This window comes from Neltuma alba, unplaced genomic scaffold (assembly GCF_004799145.2).
Source record: "Neltuma alba isolate B1F8T4 unplaced genomic scaffold, ASM479914v2 tig00004133_pilon, whole genome shotgun sequence".
In the NCBI taxonomy this organism is placed as follows: domain Eukaryota; kingdom Viridiplantae; phylum Streptophyta; class Magnoliopsida; order Fabales; family Fabaceae; genus Neltuma; species Neltuma alba.
This window is the reverse complement of record NW_021633579.1, coordinates 24,906-40,086: the sequence shown is the minus strand read 5'-3', so window position 1 is coordinate 40,086 and position 15,181 is coordinate 24,906. Positions and strand designations below refer to the sequence as shown.

The 15,181-nt window shown below is 32.7% G+C and overlaps 1 protein-coding gene and 1 long non-coding RNA gene across 2 annotated transcripts; both read left to right on the top strand.

The window, feature by feature from the left end:
- Nucleotides 1–7,087: 7,087 nt before the first annotated feature.
- On the top strand, nucleotides 7,088–8,520 carry LOC114743801 (leucoanthocyanidin dioxygenase-like). The gene is made up of 2 exons (XM_028932013.1): nucleotides 7,088–7,628; nucleotides 7,722–8,520. The coding sequence occupies exons 1-2, from the start codon at nucleotides 7,120–7,122 to the stop codon at nucleotides 8,281–8,283; spliced, it is 1,071 nt and encodes a 356-aa protein (XP_028787846.1). The 5' UTR covers nucleotides 7,088–7,119; the 3' UTR covers nucleotides 8,284–8,520.
- Nucleotides 8,521–12,740: 4,220 nt separating this feature from the next.
- Nucleotides 12,741–14,423, top strand: LOC114743802 (uncharacterized). The gene is made up of 3 exons (XR_003740028.1): nucleotides 12,741–12,775; nucleotides 13,409–13,476; nucleotides 14,239–14,423. It is a non-coding gene; the product is annotated as an uncharacterized LOC114743802 (long non-coding RNA).
- The last annotated feature ends 758 nt before the right edge of the window (nucleotides 14,424–15,181 follow it).

Here is a 15,181-nt window from a genome sequence, read left to right as displayed (position 1 = left end):
TAATTAAAATGATATTTTAGGAAAATCAACTCGTATTTATAATAAGTAACTAAGTTAACTAATTTTTTTAATTTATTTAAATTAGTTAAATAGTTTTTATATTAATACTAGTACTCCACACAATTATATACTGAATGGGACCAGTATGACACTGATGCGGATATGTGTATTAGGTATCATTTGAAAAGACATGTGAGATGCAGTGATTTTTAAAAGGGTTAGCGTGTAAAATTGTTCTGAAAATTTTTTGGTCATGACTAATGTTATCTAGGAAGTTTTTTTGTGTTCAACGTTGACTCAAAAGTTTCAAAATAGCAATATTATCTCAACATGTTAAAAAATTAGCATTAACCATTAACAGTTCTAAAAGTTAAAAAGCAGCATTGCTCTCGTTTTAACACGTTTGAGACCACCTTAAATCCCAAAAAAAAAACTTTTAGAACAATATTACTTCTGAATGAAAACAATTTGAACTTTAATTTTTTTTTTTAAATCTAGGGATATAGGAGGTACCCAGCGTACGCACGTGTAAATATATACAATCATGTGACAAATTAGCTTGTTAAAAGAATAGAAGAGGCAGTGTTAAAAAAATGGTGCAAACTTTCTGGTGGAAAAAAACGGTGCAACCGTTAAAACAAAGTATATGAGCGAATAGTAAATAATAGGAAGTTTAAAAATAGAAAATCCCAACAAGTTCAAGTTAATTACTTGTTATTGAGACTTTTTCACAATTAAATTTTTTTAGACTTTCTCTCCCAAAATTTATTATCAAAATTGTATATGTATTTTTTAATTTGTTTGTTTCAAAGCATCGATGCTTTGTAGGTTGGAACCCTTCTTGTGGCCGTGCCAGCTTCGTCTGTACTACCCACGCAACCACATTTTGATATAAGATTTAATTGGTTAATTTGAAAAACTAAAAAAATTACTAAATTATTTAATTATCACATGTGTTACATACTGTCTCTAAAATATTTACATGAATCATTAGACTATATATTAATTTATAAGTTAGACAAATTAATTTAAAAAATAATAAATATAAATAAGGGAAAATCCCAGAAAAAGCCCCTAGAATATACCAAATCCCAGACTGGGTCCTTAAATTTTGAAAATGACAGAATAGGTCATTGACCCAATCTGTCATTTGTGAAATTCAGGCGAATTGACATTTTTGCCCATGAGCAAAAGTGAGTAGTTATTCTCTAAACAAATCTAGGTAACGCTTACACTGTTCTAGTGATTACAAGATTCGTTGTAGTTAATAATAAGGTACCTGACAATAATAAAATACCTGACTATGAAAAAATGAGTAGTTATTCTCTACACAAATCTAGGTAATGCTTACATTGTTCTAGTGATTACAGAATTAATTGTAGTTAATAACAAGACACCTGACTATGAAAAAGTGAGTAGTTATTTGCTACACAAATCTATGTAACACCTAAACTCTTATAGTGATTCCTTGAATCATTGTAGTGAATAAATAAATGAGGGCAAAATTGTCAATTCGCCTGAATTTCACAAATGACAGATTGAGTCAATGACCCATTCTGTCATTTTCAAAATTTAAGGACCCAATCTGACATTTCCCATATTCCAATAACTTTTTTTGAGATTTTCCCTATAAATAATTTAGAATAATTTAATTTTTTTAATTTTTTTAAATTAATTAATTAGGTTTTATATTAAAATGAGGGTTTTTTTTGGTCAAAAGTATTCAAGAATATTGACTAACGATACCAATGGTCAAACAAAAAATTCACTAACGGTAGGGACCTGAACCTAGGCCGCTGTTGCTAATTTTCACAGTACGCTTGTCAGTTGTTTCGTGCTTTCGCTCGGACACAACTTTCTAAGGCCCCGTTCGGTTCAATCCCATTATATTCTGTAATCCTATACATGGGAGTGCAATAAGAATCAATGCAATACTAATTACTACCTCCGGTCCTTAATATAAGACTCTGTTTGACTTTTTGTTTGATCCTAATTATAAGACCCCAATCCTTTTTTCTTTCATATTTATGCATTTTTTTTCCAAGATAGTCCTTCTAATAATGACAATTTTAGCCCATACACTTAATTAGTAAAGATATTTTAAGAATGACAACACTTATTTATTACAAATAACTAACTTAATATACTTCCTTAATCTCCTCAAATAAGTCAACTGGGTCTTATAATTAGGACCGGAGGTAGTATGTGATAGTGTTTGGTATGTTTTTTTTTTTTTTGGAGAGGTGCAGTAAGCTATATTTAATAATGATTTAAAATGAATAAATAGCAAAAGACAATTTTATCCTTGACAGCACACTCTCTTCAGACGAGAAGAGAGAGAACGAAGATGTTTCCTATTTTCACTGCATAAATATCCTTCCTCCTTGCTTCTCTTTTAACCTTTGGTAATGGCAAATAAAAACTCCCCCAACAATCTTTCTATCTAATCATCTAATGCAACACTAAAAACATCAGAGCTTTGATGCCTCGTATATGAAGAGGCGGAAGTACAAGGGAGGATGGAGATGGATCGTGAGTTCTGCTTGTGTTCAGATCTGAAGAAATGCATTGGGTGTGAAGTGTGAATGATGGAAAAGCTGGTTGAAGATGGAGGTGGTGTCGTGGGTTTTGGTGTTGCTCAGATTTGCTAAGGAGGGAGGTTAATTACAGAGAATGAAAACCAGAAGTCACGTTGCCGACAATGGTACCGTCGTTGTCTGTCTCGTCGTCCACTGAAAAGCCTTATCTTGTTAGTCTCGATGTGCTTATGTAGATATGGACTAAGGGTTTGATGGTGGTGAAGGGGGAGAAGGTGTAGGTGCAGGAAGGAGTGTCGCCGGAGGTGGCCGTAGTGGTGATGTTAACGGCAGGGTAAATTTCATGAAGGGAGAAATTGATGGACAAAAGTGGGAAAACGCACAAGTAGATGGGGGTATTTTTGGCTTAAAGCAATGGTAATGGGATGGTAATGTATATTCATAGGGGGGACCCTATGAATCCTCATTACCATTTTTTCGGTAATTATGTTTACCATTACCAGCGTCAACTGTCAACCAAACGGACACCTATATGGTAATGAGACTTGAATTACCATTCATTACCATTGCAGCCCTCCAATGCAATTCAACCATACGGGCCCTAATTCTATCGTTGTCACAGAAAAAAACAAAAAACCCGTTCTGTAGTAGATACAGGAGCAAGATAATTAAAAAAATAGGTTAATTATTTTCAATAAATATGTATTAATTTTCGTAAAATGTTTTATTTACATTAAAAACTTCCTTCACTAATAATCCATTTGTTATATGTGATCAATACGATTGTTTGTGAAAATGATTATAAATTTACAAGATAAAACAAATAAAGATCTTATATTTAAAGTGAAAACAAATTTTGTAAATATTTATCGCTGTTCTTTAAAATAAGATCAAATTGACTAATTTAATAAGATTAAAAAATTAAATAAATTAATTTAAAATATTTATATTTATCATTTTTTCAGAGTAATTTGCCTTTCTTAATATTTTACACTGATGTATAATCTAATCATACACATAAGTTTTTCATAAAAGTCATGTAATATTCTATAATTTAATTAATTAATTTAAATTAATTAATTTTTTTAAATTAATCAACCACGTCTTATATTAAGAACCAGTAGTAACTTTTGCATTTAAAATTAAAAAGAGAATAATTTTTCTAGTGATTTAGATTGAAATATGCGTAAAGCTTCTTCAGTTTGTAGATTTTATTTATTCTGATTTCATGATTATATTTGTATTTAAAAAATAAACAACAATATTCTAATTCTTTTAACCCATTCCATTTTTTCTTTTTTGAACATGTTCCATTTTTTCCCATCTCTTGCCTAAATGGCCAACAAAAAGAATGTTTAACATGCATTAATTTATATATTTAATTTCTTTATGACAAAAGTATCAATTTAAGTTTAGCTTTAATCCATGAATGAAATATCATTCTCAATAACAAAAGAGACAAAACCAACCATGTGATTTTAGATCATGGGCTTATTTATAATGACTTAAAAGCAACTTTTTAATTGCGATGAGAGTTTTATATGGAGTTACATGAAAATGCTTATAAGTATAGTTATTAAGTTAGATAGCCCCATTTTAAATCATCATACATAAAAACTCAACTAAATCACATCAATATTTAGGTAATTAACCTCTCATACTAGACAAAAAAATTTAACATAACTTTCACGTCCACCTTTTTTATTACCAACTACAGTGGATTCTGTACAATTACATTAAATTTGAGATAAATTACGCTTTATTCAGACTTTCACGGTGGGTTTGGTGCTTCGGTATGAGGGAAAGAAAATGTAAAGAAAGAGGAAAAAAATTTTAATGAGCCCAATTTAAAAAATTAGAATATTAGGATTGTAAAATTTTGAAAACGAGAATATATAAGATAAAAGAGTAAGAAAAATTAATAAAAAATTTAGCCCAACTTCTCAAAAATTTTTAATTAAATTCATTAGAAAAATTTCTTCCTTCTTCTCCGTCTATTTCTCTCACCAGCAGGGTTAAACAACATAAATTTTATTTCCACAGGCATCATTCTTTCACGTCTCACGATCAGTCCTGGTTGACATGGCGTTGTGAATTGTGATGACTCGTGCATGAATAAAATAAATTTAATATTCCACAAAGAAATTATTAACCTCTCATGCTAGACAAAAAATTTTAACAAAATTTTCACGTCCACCTTTCATTGCCAACTACGGTGGATTCTGTATAATTACATTAAATTTGAGATAAATTACACTTTATTCAGGCTTTCACGGCGGTTTGGTACAAGGGAAAGAAAGGGCAAAGAAAGAGGAAAAAGAATTTAATGAGCTCAATTTAAAAAATTAAAAGATTAAGATTATAAAATTTTGATAAAGAGAATATATAAGATAAAAAAGTAAGAAAAATTAATAAAAAATTTTAGCTCAACTTCTCAAATTTTTTAATTAAATTCATTAAAAAAAATTTCTTCCTTCTTCTCCATCCAATTCTCTCACCAATAGGGTTAAACACAAAAATAAATTAAATCAAATATTCAATAATTAAAAAAAAAGAAAAGAAGAAGTTAGAACTTAAAAAAATGTGGGCACGTGACTGAGATTGACTTCTTGCGATGCATCTCCAGATTTCCCCTAACAACCAGTCTCCTCTCTCTAGAATGCGTTGCTGCCACGCACTCTCTGTTCACAGGCTTGTCAGTCTCTGCCTTTCCTCAATAAAAAATAATTAACCGAATACTTTTATTAAAAAATCAGTTAAAATCATCATCTACACAATTTACATTGATAATTAAATAAGGGCAAAATAAGAATTCAACAAAAAAAAAGGAAATAATATTTAAGCGTGTTTTATAAATAGTTGCAAGTTATATCTAAAAATTATCTCTTATAAAAGTGAACAAAGAAAATAAGTTATAAGTGTGACTCTGTACAAAACTTGTGTAAAAAATGCGTGCTTTTTTGTGGGTGATATTTCATTCTAATTTAATTTGAAGTTTTCTGAATTTAGTAAGTAAATATTATTGTATTCCTATCTTACAAATGACAGTGCTCGTAATTAAATAATTTTATAGTAGCTTCGATCTTTACTCAGTTGACTAATTTAAAAAGATTAAATGATTCATTAAATTATTTTAAAGTATTTATATTTATTGTTTTTCTCTAAACTAATTTGCATCACTTATAAATTGATATATAATCTAATTATACACATAAGTATTTTAGAAACACCTTTAACATGTGCTATAATTAAGTAATTTAATAAATTTTCTAATTTTTTAAAATCATTCAATTAGGTTTTATATTAAAAACCAGAAATACTAGTCACTTAGATATATTAAGTAAAAAAATTAATATTTAAAATAAAAATATCATATTACGAAATACTGTAGTGAAATTGAAATTCTCATAATAAGAAAGTATAAGCCGATAATAAATGGCCTTAGATTTCTCCTCGGAGATGTGAGGACAAAAAAGTCAATATAATCTTGCCTCGCTTCTAGAAGCGGGGGGTCACATTCTTAAAATCACCGTTGCTTCGGCCTGGCCTGAAAGGAAAGTTCGAAACGGCGGTTTTTAATTTTTATAGTTGTTGTAGAATTTTTTGTGCATGGGTACTATAAAAAGTAGAAAAACTGGGAGAGAAGGAAGATTCCAGAATTTTTCCTTCATTTGGTTTTTCTAAATGTCATGTAAAATGATTCATTTGTCCAGAGAATTTAAACTCGGTTATTTTATCCAAATTACTTTGAAGTAACTGAGGGCCTTTTTTTTTTTTCAATAACATCAGATTATGACGAACGACTCGAGTAGCCGCAAACGGAAATCGGAATGGTATCCCATAAATAATGAAAAAGCAAGGACGAACGACGCGAGCAGCGCAAATAGAAAGTATTATCTCTGAGTTAGTTTTTAACGTAAATTGTATTACAAATGAGCTGTTATACTTAGGATTGGAGCTCATAATTTAATTTTAATCTATAAATCTAAATTAAAACTCGGAGTTTAGTCGCATAGAAAGATATAAAAAGAATATGAAAGTATTAAAAAATTATTACTTTTTTGCTTGGAAGCGGACCTTTTCAGTCCGCCCAGTCAAACTCGGAAACAATGGCGCTATGGCAGTCAGCATGACCACCTTTCTGAAATGTGGCCTGCAGACAGCCATGGACCATCGTCATGGAGACTCTGGAATGAATAAAAGGAGTAGGGCCGGGGAACGGGGTCTATAATTAATTGCTATGGGATTGGGAACGATAGGAGGATCTCGTAATTAAATGGCAAAGTATGGATCCGAGAAGGCGAAAGTTAGGCTCGCAAGCCTTAACCTTCCAGTCAACCCACAGCACGAAACGTTCTCTGCCAAAATGTCTGGTAGAAAAAGCTGACCACGTGATGACTTGTATGGTTAATACGGTGTTTGGTAATTAATTTCCATTCGGACGCATGCACTCGCCTTCCCCGACTCGTTATATAAACCAGACCAACCTGGGCACTAAACAGATCAATCGTTAACTGACTGCATCGCAATCTTAGTCCTTGTACTAGGAACTTGTAAGAGAGATCAGATCGGGAGGATAAAAATGGTGAGCAGCGCTGCGGTTGTGGCTACCAGAGTTGAGAGGTTGGCAACCAGTGGGATTAAGTCGATCCCTAAGGAGTACGTGAGACCTCAAGAAGAGCTGACCAACATCGGCAACGTGTTCGAAGAGGAAAAGAAGGAAGGTCCAGAAGTTCCGACGATTGACTTGACGGAGATAGAGTCGGAAGATGAGGTGGTTCGAGCGAGGTGCCACGAGACGCTGAAGAAAGCTGCTCAGGAATGGGGCGTGATGAACCTGGTGAACCATGGGATCCCAGAGGAGCTGTTGAACCAACTCAGGAAAGCTGGCGAGACTTTCTTCTCTCTTCCCATTGAGGAGAAAGAAAAGTACGCCAACGATCAGGCCTCCGGTAAGATTCAAGGCTACGGAAGCAAGCTAGCCAACAACGCCAGCGGCCAGCTCGAGTGGGAAGACTACTTCTTCCACCTTGTTTTCCCCGAGGACAAGTGCGACCTCTCCATCTGGCCCAGAACCCCCTCCGATTACATGTCAGTTTCTTCACTTTCCTCCCCTCTTTCTTTCTGTTATGTTCTTCCTAGCTAGAGTTCTGACAGAGATAATGATGATAAACGTGCATGCAGCGAGGTGACGAGCGAGTACGCAAGGCAACTGAGAGGGCTAGCAACGAAGATACTGGGGGCTTTGTCTCTTGGATTGGGGTTGGAGAAAGGGAGATTAGAGGAAGAGGTTGGAGGAATGGAGGAACTTTTGCTTCAGATGAAGATCAACTATTACCCAATATGCCCCCAGCCGGAGCTGGCTCTCGGCGTTGAAGCCCACACGGACGTGAGTTCCCTCACCTTCTTGCTCCACAATATGGTGCCCGGCCTGCAGCTTTTCTACAATGGCCAGTGGATCACAGCCAAGTGCGTGCCCAACTCCATTTTCATGCACATCGGCGACACCGTCGAGATCCTCAGCAACGGCAGGTACAAGAGTATTCTGCACAGGGGGTTGGTGAACAAGGAGAAGGTCAGAATATCTTGGGCTGTCTTCTGTGAGCCTCCCAAGGAGAAGATCATACTGAAGCCGCTGCCGGAGCTGGTCACCGACGACGAGCCGGCTCGCTTCCCGCCTCGCACCTTTGCTCAGCATATTCAGCACAAGCTCTTCAGGAAGTGCCAGGAAGGTCTGTCCAAATGAGCCTTTTATATTATATGATCTCTATATTCTTCATTTCCGTCTCTCGCGATCATTGAACTCTCAGTTGCGGCGTCTCGTCAGGTATTATTAGTTACATGCCAATTTCATATATGTCGCCTAGATGCTGTGGCAGTACGTAATTATGTGCTGGTCGATCTTCTGTGGGACTGTTGCTTTCTTTGATGGTTTCCCTCTGCACTTTCTGTTTAATAAACGAGATGCATATTCACGCTTTTACTTTTTTACTTTTCCCACTCCTCTCGTACATTACAAGCAAAATATAGTATGAAGAGTACTAAAGTTTACAGTTCTGAAGATGGCGTGGTGTTCCAGTACTTTGATTTTCTCTGGTTAAAAAAAAAAAAAAAACTTTGATTTGGGCGGAAACCTCCACCTCTATTGCTTTTTTTTAACCTGACCATCTCTATTGTCTAATACTCCTCCCGTACTTAGTACTACTAATATCTTTTACTCATAAATGTAATTTTTTTTAGTTCTCTGTTATAAGCAACGATTAATCACAGGTTTAAAATATTAGTTAAATTGAGTTTAAAACAATAAATATGTAAAATATATACATATTATATTTTTTAATTAGATCATTATTTGTAAAGAGAATACATGAGAGGTAATAAGTAAAAATTTATTATAAAAAGATAGTAAGTGGCATATATTTAACATGAACAAAAATAAAAAAGATTGGTTTTAAATTTCAGACTAAGAATTTATTGTTTATATTTAGGGATACCAATATGAGAGAGATTGAGCCTGTTGCCTCTGTGTTTGGAGGGCAATAAGTTACTTTTCTTCAAGCATAAGCCTGTTTAAAAAGCTGGCGATGTTTGGGTTGGTGACTGGACAATCTAACTTTTACATAAAAAGCTACAATAAGTTATAAGTAAAGATTACTCTCTCCGTTCCTTATTATAAGAGACATTTGATGTTTATAGCATGTTCTTATATATAAGAGACACTTAGAAGTTGTTTCTACTTTTTTGTGTTGATTTTCTATTTTACCCATATTTATTATCTCTAACTCACACTCTTTCTCTTTCGCACTTCTCTTTCTTTTAATAATTTACCATTGTTCTCTCTCTTGCTCTATCTCCTTATTAATGAGGGTATTTTTGGAAAAAAATTATACTTTTTACACATTGATTGTTCTTAACTAATCTTAACTGTTTTTTTTATCAACGTCAGTCGGTTATTCGTCTCTTATAATATGGAATGGAGAGAGTAATTGTTTAGCTACTGTATGTATAAATCAGAGAGAGTATTTAATTAGATTTTACCTGAAACAATGGCGCATGGACTGCAAGACTGAGAAGGAGAAACACTGGAGTCCGGAATTCAAAGGTGGGTGGGGGTTGGAGGAACAAAGTCAAAACCCACTGGTGGCAGGGAGCTTGCTGCACCACTTAAAGATATGCTATAGTCCACAGGCCATGGAGAATTGGAGATTTCTGGAGCCACAAGCAAAATGAATTTTGTAGCATTCCGACAATTAAGGGATATTTAAAAAACTCATAATAAATTAAAATAATTTCTGCACGCTTTATAAAAAAAAATTCTCTTACAATGTAAAACTATTTAAAATGAACTATTAAATTTCTCTTACAAACTTACAAACTCATCTCTTACAATGCAAAATTATTTAAAATGAACTATTATTTTCGTTCCTAAATATAATACTCCTCCGGTCCTTAATATAAGACCCATTTAACTAATTTGATTAGATTAAGGAAGTTAGGTAAATTAGTTAATTATAATAAATGTGACACATTTTTCCTAAAACAACATAATCATCTTTCTTAATACCCTCTCTCTCTTCTACTTAATTATGGTTGAGGGAATATCCATAAGGGTAATTTAGAGAAAATTGATAAATATGAAAAATGGGTCTTATATTTAGGACCAAAACTAACTTAATAATTGGGTCCTATATTAAGAACCGGAGGAGTACTAGTATATTGTTTACAACATGAATTGCACTGCAAATTAGGTAGTAATTCGAACACATAGTCAAACATAGGGAAGGGAGGACGTGCCTCTCTGTTCAATACTGGGCAAGTAAATCGGGGGTTTCAAGAAGAAGAACGTGAGACCTAACGATCTCTCACGAGTGGCGAGTAATTCCTTCGCAACCGCCAGGCTCCCAATATGGATGGTCTATGCCTCTATGGGCCGGTCCCTTGGGGATCCGAGGTCAATTAAGTCAATGGTTTTGATTTTAAACGGGGGCCTATGTTAAAAAAATAAATAAATAAATTAGGGTTAATAGCTTGAAATGAGATTTAAAGCTTATGAGTAATTTTTTAATTATAATTTATAAAATTAAAATACGAGATAAATATATTAAAAAAAATTTGTTTTGTAAATATTTTTAGACGTGAATCCAAATACACCCTTAGTTTGTTAAAATAGAAGGTGGAGATTGCTTCAAAATGAAAGCTTATTTTCCTTAACTATTCATCGTATCTTAGCCAGCGTGATGTGTGGGCGTTTGTTGGATTTTGAGTGGTTCAATTAAATGATACTTTTGGGCCAAAAAAAAAAGAAGCCAATGATAAATAATTAAGGTAGTGTTTGGATAAAAAACAAACCATGGTTTCAGAAGTGCTTTTACGGATTACGAAATAAATATGTGGAGGAGGTTACCTCATTTTGCGGAAAAGTGCTTCTGAAACCACGATTTTGGAACACCCAAACAGAGCCTAAATATATCTCCATTCGTTGTTTCTCTCTCTCTCTCTCTCCCCTCGCCACCCCATTCACTATTTCTCGTATATATAGTTTATTTTATTATTAGCATATTAATACATCCCCACTTTTCGGTCTAATATTCTCATCACATCATTTTTTTTTCAATCCACGATCTACAGCCCATGCACATAATAGCTTAAAATTCTCACTATTTAAAAATTTTTAGAGAGAGAGATTTTTTTTTTTTGTGAATCAAAGTTTAGGTGAGTTAGGTCCCGGGAGCTCACCAGGGCCAGGGCATGCCTCCAGGCTCAAAGAGCGCTTACAGAGGTACTTATAGATCGCTTACCAACAAGGTTCTCATATCGGCAGCGGGATTCTAACTCACGACCTTGTGGGTTATGAGCCGACTCCTTACCAACTGAACCAACTCTTGTTAGTAGAGATATTTTTTTCTATCAAAAGAGAGAAACATATTGAACAGATAAACAATGTACAAAATATCTGCTTACAATTGAGCTGCATTACTTATGACTTATGAAAAGTGTGAATTCTACAGATTTTATATTATATTTATTAAATATAAATTTATAATAAGATTATTGTTACCATTAGCACCGCAGAAATTACTCTTCACTATTGGCAAAGGATTCTCTTCCCAAATCTCGAATAAACAAGTTGACATTGCCGGGAAAAAAAAAACATTATTTTTATACCCAAGTGAGTTCAAAAATATAGCTTTATCCACATGATTAAATTTATAAAATTAGAGATTTTATTTTGAATATTTCTTTTTTCTTTTTGGCATGGCATATTTTGAATATTTCAAAAGAAAGTATAATTGCCTTCTTCCTTGAATGGTCATCTGCAGAAGAAATTAAAGACAATTTTAATGTTTAAAAATAAGTTGATTAACTAATTTTCTTAAAACGTTTGACCCACCGAAAAAAAAAGACTCCCCTATCGCTAACGAGAAATTTATTTAGATTAAATCCGTGTTTGTGATGGTATTAAAAATTACTTATAAGCACGTTTTACATAAGTCGAAAACAAAATTCTTCTCACATATTTAATGTTCCTCGTATTCCGTAAATTATGATTCTAAACAAGTCCCAAAAAAGTTAGTTAAATTAGTTTATTATAATAAATATGACATACTTTTTTCAAAACACTGATATTTATGATGTTCACTGACTTCAATTATTATCGTGAGAAGGACCCACCATGTTGTTGAGGAAATATTAACAGGAGGTAGTTTGCATTTGGAAGAAAAATAATAAATACTCCTTCAATCCTTAATATAGGAGCTAATTGTTAAGTTGATTTTGGTTCTAAATATAATATCTATTTCTCATATTTATCAATTTTTTCTAAATTACTCTTATTGATATTCCCTCAGGTATAATTGTAACATCCCAATTTTTTTTTTTTATTATTATTCCTAGTGTTTAGTTAAGTTTAGAAGGAGTTTAATGCTTGATAAATGAGTTTTATTCTCTATTTATTTAAGAAAAGAGAATTATTGAAAATAAGATTTATAAAATATGTATAAGGAAATTTCTGAATAATAATAATAATAAAACGGATTAAAAAAAAATGGGAAAAAACGGGGTACCAAACTATAATTTTGTCCCATTTTAATATGGGGTCTTTAACTGGAATTTTTGCCAAAATATTATTTTAACCGTTGGGGGCCAGAGAGAGAAACATTTCGACGTTTTTCTTTTTCACCTTCTCCGGCGCCTCCTCTCATTTTTCCAGTAGGGTTTCAACTTTGCAGATCATTTTGGTAAGCCAAATGACTTCTTTTCATTAAACTCTCTTCATGAAAGTTTTTTCCACTCATCTAAATCTATCTAATGATGGTAGTTTTATACTGTTTAGAGATAATTTTTGGGTTTAGGGTTTGAAGCAAGTGTTGAGTTTTGATGATAGGTAAGCATAATATTGTAGAGCTATTTTAATAGATCATTTCTATCAGTTTAGTTTTATTTATTGACTGACCTAATATTTTTAAATGAATTATTTTAGTTAAACAGATATTTATTTATGAAAAATATGATATTTATACCATGAAACTGTTGATTAAATTATTTACTTAGATGCATTTGATGTATAGTGAATTTCTAATGGTTGGTTTTTGAGATTTAAAGTTAAAATAGGATTTTTGAATTTTAAATATGATAATTTCAGATTTAAAAATTTGAGAAAAATCTGTATTAAAGTAAATACCTTGAAATGTTTAAATGAAAATTTTGGATTGTGAGGATATATAAATTTTGTGCTAAAAGACTTAATTATGGGTTATGAGAGGTTTGGGTTTAGCATAGAATTAGAAACTTTAACTTATATATATATGTTTTAGTTTAAGTAATTAATTAAATAGCTTGTGTATTGATATGTAAATGTATTGGTTGTGTAGATTAAATTATTGGGCTATTGGTATGAGCACGGGGTTAACCTTGTGGTAATACTTGTTCTAGACAAGAGGTAACCACTTTCCACTTATTATTCATGCTCGTAGGTTGTTTGTGATTGATTTTGAATTATAAGGAATTTATGAAATATTATTGAATTACGATGTGAGCTATGAAAGTATGTTGTTATTGAAATTGTTTTGTGAGACTTTTGTTGCAAAAGATATATGTTTACTATTATGATGATCTTAGGTATTATGAGTCAATTGAAAAATGGAAAATCCCAATTGATTTTTACATGTTGATGATTGTTTATGAATGCAATATTTTGAGTGTTGATATATGAGGGGTGGCGGATGTTGATGATGGGTACTATAACAAAGAGGATATAAGGGGGTGAATTATGTACATTTGAGGATATAAGGTGGTAGGGCCATCAGGTGTACACTGATTGGTCCTTTGGCCCAATTATTCATTATAGGGCATTGACACCCTACTAGTAGACTAGAGGGGGAACCCATGGTCCGGTCTGGTGCTCTGTGGATTTTGGCCGGTCCATATCACTTGATCGGTGAGCTTGTCTAATTACCAGTCACATGGATGAGGATTTAGCCCATGGGTTTAGTCAGAGGATATAAGGTGGGTGGATATAAGGGAGGTGAAAAGATTATTGATTATACTTTTTATATGCTTTGACAATATGAAATTTGTTGGAATACTATGAATTTGCTTTGTCTCACTTGACACGTCACGAGCACTTACTTGTATGCTTGATAAGTAGGATTGCTGGTTACTGAGACTTTTGTCTCACCCCGTTGATTTAACACTTTTCCAGGTGATAGTTCCCGTTCGGGTCAGTCAGGGAAGGCTCCGGAAGCTTGAGCTGCTATTGCAAAATTGTAGCGCTTCCACTCTTTTGATTGTGTTGGATAGATGTATATTGCCATGATAGGGCCCATTCCACATACTCTGATATGTTTGAGATTGATTATTTTGACAGTGTACTTTTGAGAACTGTTACTGGACTGTATGCTGGTAGAAGGCCGGAGGCCTTTAGGCATTTGCATGTGATTTCTTTTGTTTGATATGAGTGGTGAATCCACAGTGATCTTTGACATGAAATGACTTTTGATTTTGTTGAAAGTTATGAAAGGTACTATTTAGTAAAATCGTGTTATGGGCTTATGGTTGAAAATGATATTCTAGATTTATAATACCCAAAGCCCTATCCATTATGAATATCTTTTTGCACGCAGTTAATTTAGGAAAGTTCTTTTAACCATGATAGACATATTTATGGATTGGTTTAACTCTTTTTCTATCATGGTTAATCTCATATGATTTAGGATATTTATATAACCATGATAGTATTTCTAAATATTTTTACAAAGTTTCTTTTCTATCATGGTTAACTTTTTGATATTGATTACTTTATAAGTGTAGTAGTTTCGTTGTTACAATAATCAAGTAAAAGAGAGAGGAAATATATTAAGAAAGATGATTATGGGGTTTTAGGAAAAATATGTCATGTTTTTAATAATTAACTAACTTACTTAATTTTCTTATTCTAATCAAATTAGTTAAAATATGTCTTATATTAAAAACCTGTGGAGTATAAAAAATAGGTACTCCCTCTCTCCTTTTTTACAAGAGACAATAGGTTCGTTTGGATTAATGATTAAAAAAGTAGCTTATTGTCAATCTAACTTTTAAAAAAGTGAAATTAAGTAAAAGTTAAATTAGGTGATGTGAATTGTGTTTAGATTAGATTTTGTAAA

What these genes read in the sequence shown, in the direction of transcription:
- LOC114743801 (XM_028932013.1), top strand. Translation starts at nt 7,120, where the DNA reads ATGGTGAGCAGCGCTGCGGTTGTGGCTACCAGAGTTGAGAGGTTGGCA. An exon ending in AGAACCCCCTCCGATTACAT is followed by an intron (nt 7,629 to 7,721) that starts GTCAGTTTCTTC and finishes ACGTGCATGCAG; the next exon opens with CGAGGTGACGAGCGAGTACG.